At 63.7% G+C, this 2,405-nt stretch overlaps 1 protein-coding gene across 1 annotated transcript in view; it reads right to left on the reverse strand.

Annotated features, from left to right (window-relative positions):
* Positions 1 to 690: 690 nt before the first annotated feature.
* The window catches only part of GRK2 (G protein-coupled receptor kinase 2), a 9,770-nt gene continuing 8,055 nt past the window's right edge, over positions 691 to 2,405 (reverse strand). Inside the window, exons 19-21 of the mRNA XM_026450181.1 lie at positions 2,277 to 2,405; positions 2,072 to 2,185; positions 691 to 1,974 (exon numbers count right to left, since the gene is read on the reverse strand). The exon at positions 2,277 to 2,405 is cut by the window's right edge and continues 9 nt beyond it. Coding sequence (XP_026305966.1) covers positions 1,810 to 1,974; positions 2,072 to 2,185; positions 2,277 to 2,405 — 408 coding nt within the window. The 3' untranslated portion in view covers positions 691 to 1,809. The remainder of the gene's footprint in view (positions 1,975 to 2,071; positions 2,186 to 2,276) is intronic.

A 2,405-nucleotide genomic window follows, 5' to 3' on the forward strand; every position in this document is an offset into this window, starting at 1 on the left:
GCTGTGCTTTGGCCATGGGCCCCAGCCATGCCCAGCAAAGCCCTGTGTGGAGTGGGCAACACCACCCATTTGTTTAGTCACCCCGGGGGGCCCGCAGGGCAGGGACGTGGGGAAAGGGAAGTTGACCAGAAGCCTCTGGGTAGAGGAGAGGCCTAGTGCTGGGGTTCCCCTCAGGCCTCAGGGACCCCTACTAGGGCTGTGCAGTGAGACCAGAGAGGAGGCTGAAGCCAGAGATGGCCAAGGGCCCAGAGGCTGCGGTGCGATCTAGAGAGCAGACGTGCCTTGCGACTGTTTCTGGGGAGGGCGTCAGCTTGGAGCCTGCTGTGCAGGGGTGTTCTGTGGGCCTGAGAAGGTCGCAGTCAGCCCAGACACTGCACCAGATGTAACACTGCTGGCACCTCCTCCTGCTTACCTGGTAAGTGGCAGAAGCTGCTCTCTCCTCCCTGAGAAAAGGTGAGGAATGGGCACTGGACAGCCACTAGGCGGGAGGACTGTCAGCTGGGAAGGGCAGGAGGGGGAGTGGGACTCACTGCCTCACCCCACCTGGAACATGGCCTGGGCCCCAGCAGGCCACCTTGGAAGCCATGGTGGTGGAGGAGACCTGGTACCACCGAGACCCTCCCCCTCGGGCCCCAGCCCAGCAGAGGCTGAAAAGCAGTCACCAGGTACAAAGAGTCTGAGACAGCCGAATCAGGCACCATTTTTTATAAAAACGCAGAGTCTCATTTTTCACTCTTTAAAATCACATTCAAAAATCGGCAAAGAAACGCCCCGGGGAATGAGTAGACGGGAGGGGAGGGTGCGCCAACCCAGCCCCGGGGGGGGGAGAAGGCGCGACACCACACAGGCAGCGTGACTGGCACGAGGGGGCATGCGGTGGGCGAGGCGGCGCCCCAAGGTGGCGGCACTGACAGGACGTGGGCTGTGGGGTTGGCCAGCCTGGGCAAGGGTACACTGATGGGCCGGGGTGGGGGGCACACTGACAGGCCCCAGCCAGCCTCCTTGATGTGCTGCCCGCCCACCTGGCCGGCCCCGTCCTGGGCAGAAGGGGTCGCACCTGCCCCAGCATCAGGGAGACCTCAGGCCAGGTGAGGCCAGTATGGCCCAACCCACAGTAGCCTTGCTGTGGTCCCTGAGCCCAGGTGCTGGGGGTTGGGGCAAGAGGGGACAGAAGGGAGGGTAGCAGCACCTGCCGCCAATGCCACCCTCTTAGCCGAGCCCTGCAGTGTCAGGGAAGTGGGAGTGGAGGCAGCCAGTGACACTGAGGCTTTTCCTGAAGAAGGGCACAGGAGCCCGAGTCACTGTGGGAGGCCTTGGGGGCCAGGGAGATAACAGGCCCCTCCTCTCACCAACGCTGTGGGGCAGGACAGTGCAGGGCCTGCCCCTCTGCAGCAGGAGGGGGTGCAGTGGGAAAATTCAAGTCGGATCCCTGTGTTGCGCCCGCCCCAGTGAGGGAGGCTGGGCCACTCAGCAGTGCCCGTGGGCACAGAGTGCAGCCCACAGAGCCCAGGGTGGCACAGCTTGGTGTGGCATCATCCCTCTGGGAAGGGGCGGGAGGGCTGTGCTCTTCCCCCACAGGAAGACACTGGGAGTGGGCACCCCTGGGGTCAGGACGGTGGGCGCCGGGCAGCGGCTGGGTTGGTGCAGCAGGAGCTGAGGCAAGCAGGCCCCTCCCGGGGGAGCTGGGCCAGGCTGGGGCCACAGGAAATCACAATAATTACAAAATAAAACCTTTTCCGCTTGGCGGGAAAACAAATAATAAAAATTTGACAAAATAAATTAGAGGTTTATAAAAGGCGGGCGGGCGGGTCAGAGGCCGTTGGCACTGCCGCGCTGGACCAGCGGCACCTTGCTCAGCTCCACCACAGGCGAGCGCGGCTTGTTCTTCATCTTGGGCACCCGCTGCACCAGCTGCTGGGCCTCGCGGTAGGCGTCACGCAGCTCCTTCTTCCACTGCACCAGTTCAGGGTCGCTCTACACATGCCAAGCCCAGCTCTGTTAGCTGGGGCTCTCCCCAGCCTGCCTGGCCTGGCCCCTCGGCCCTCCCACCCCCAGCCCAGCCCCCACTCACATCGCACTGCAAAACGAACTGTTTCCCACCGCGGATCTTGAGGAGCAGGCACTTGCGCTCCTTGATCTGCGTCTCCTCCACGGACTGGATCTCCTCCATGGTCAGCAGGCTCTGCTGCAGGGCCAGGGATGGGTGGTGCGGGTAAGAGCCGGGCCGGCCAGCCACCTGGAAGCCCAGCTCCCGGACCCCCGCACGGGCTCCTTACCGGGGCCTCGCCCTCGCCCCGCCACTCCAGGCGGTTGGGGAACAGGTAGAAGTACCGCCGCTGCCACTGGGTCAGGAAGGGGTTGCCCATCTTGGACATGTAGCCGTGCATGATGCAGTCCTTGCCCAG

Source organism: Piliocolobus tephrosceles, unplaced genomic scaffold (genome assembly GCF_002776525.5).
Source record: "Piliocolobus tephrosceles isolate RC106 unplaced genomic scaffold, ASM277652v3 unscaffolded_14876, whole genome shotgun sequence".
NCBI classification, from domain to species: domain Eukaryota; kingdom Metazoa; phylum Chordata; class Mammalia; order Primates; family Cercopithecidae; genus Piliocolobus; species Piliocolobus tephrosceles.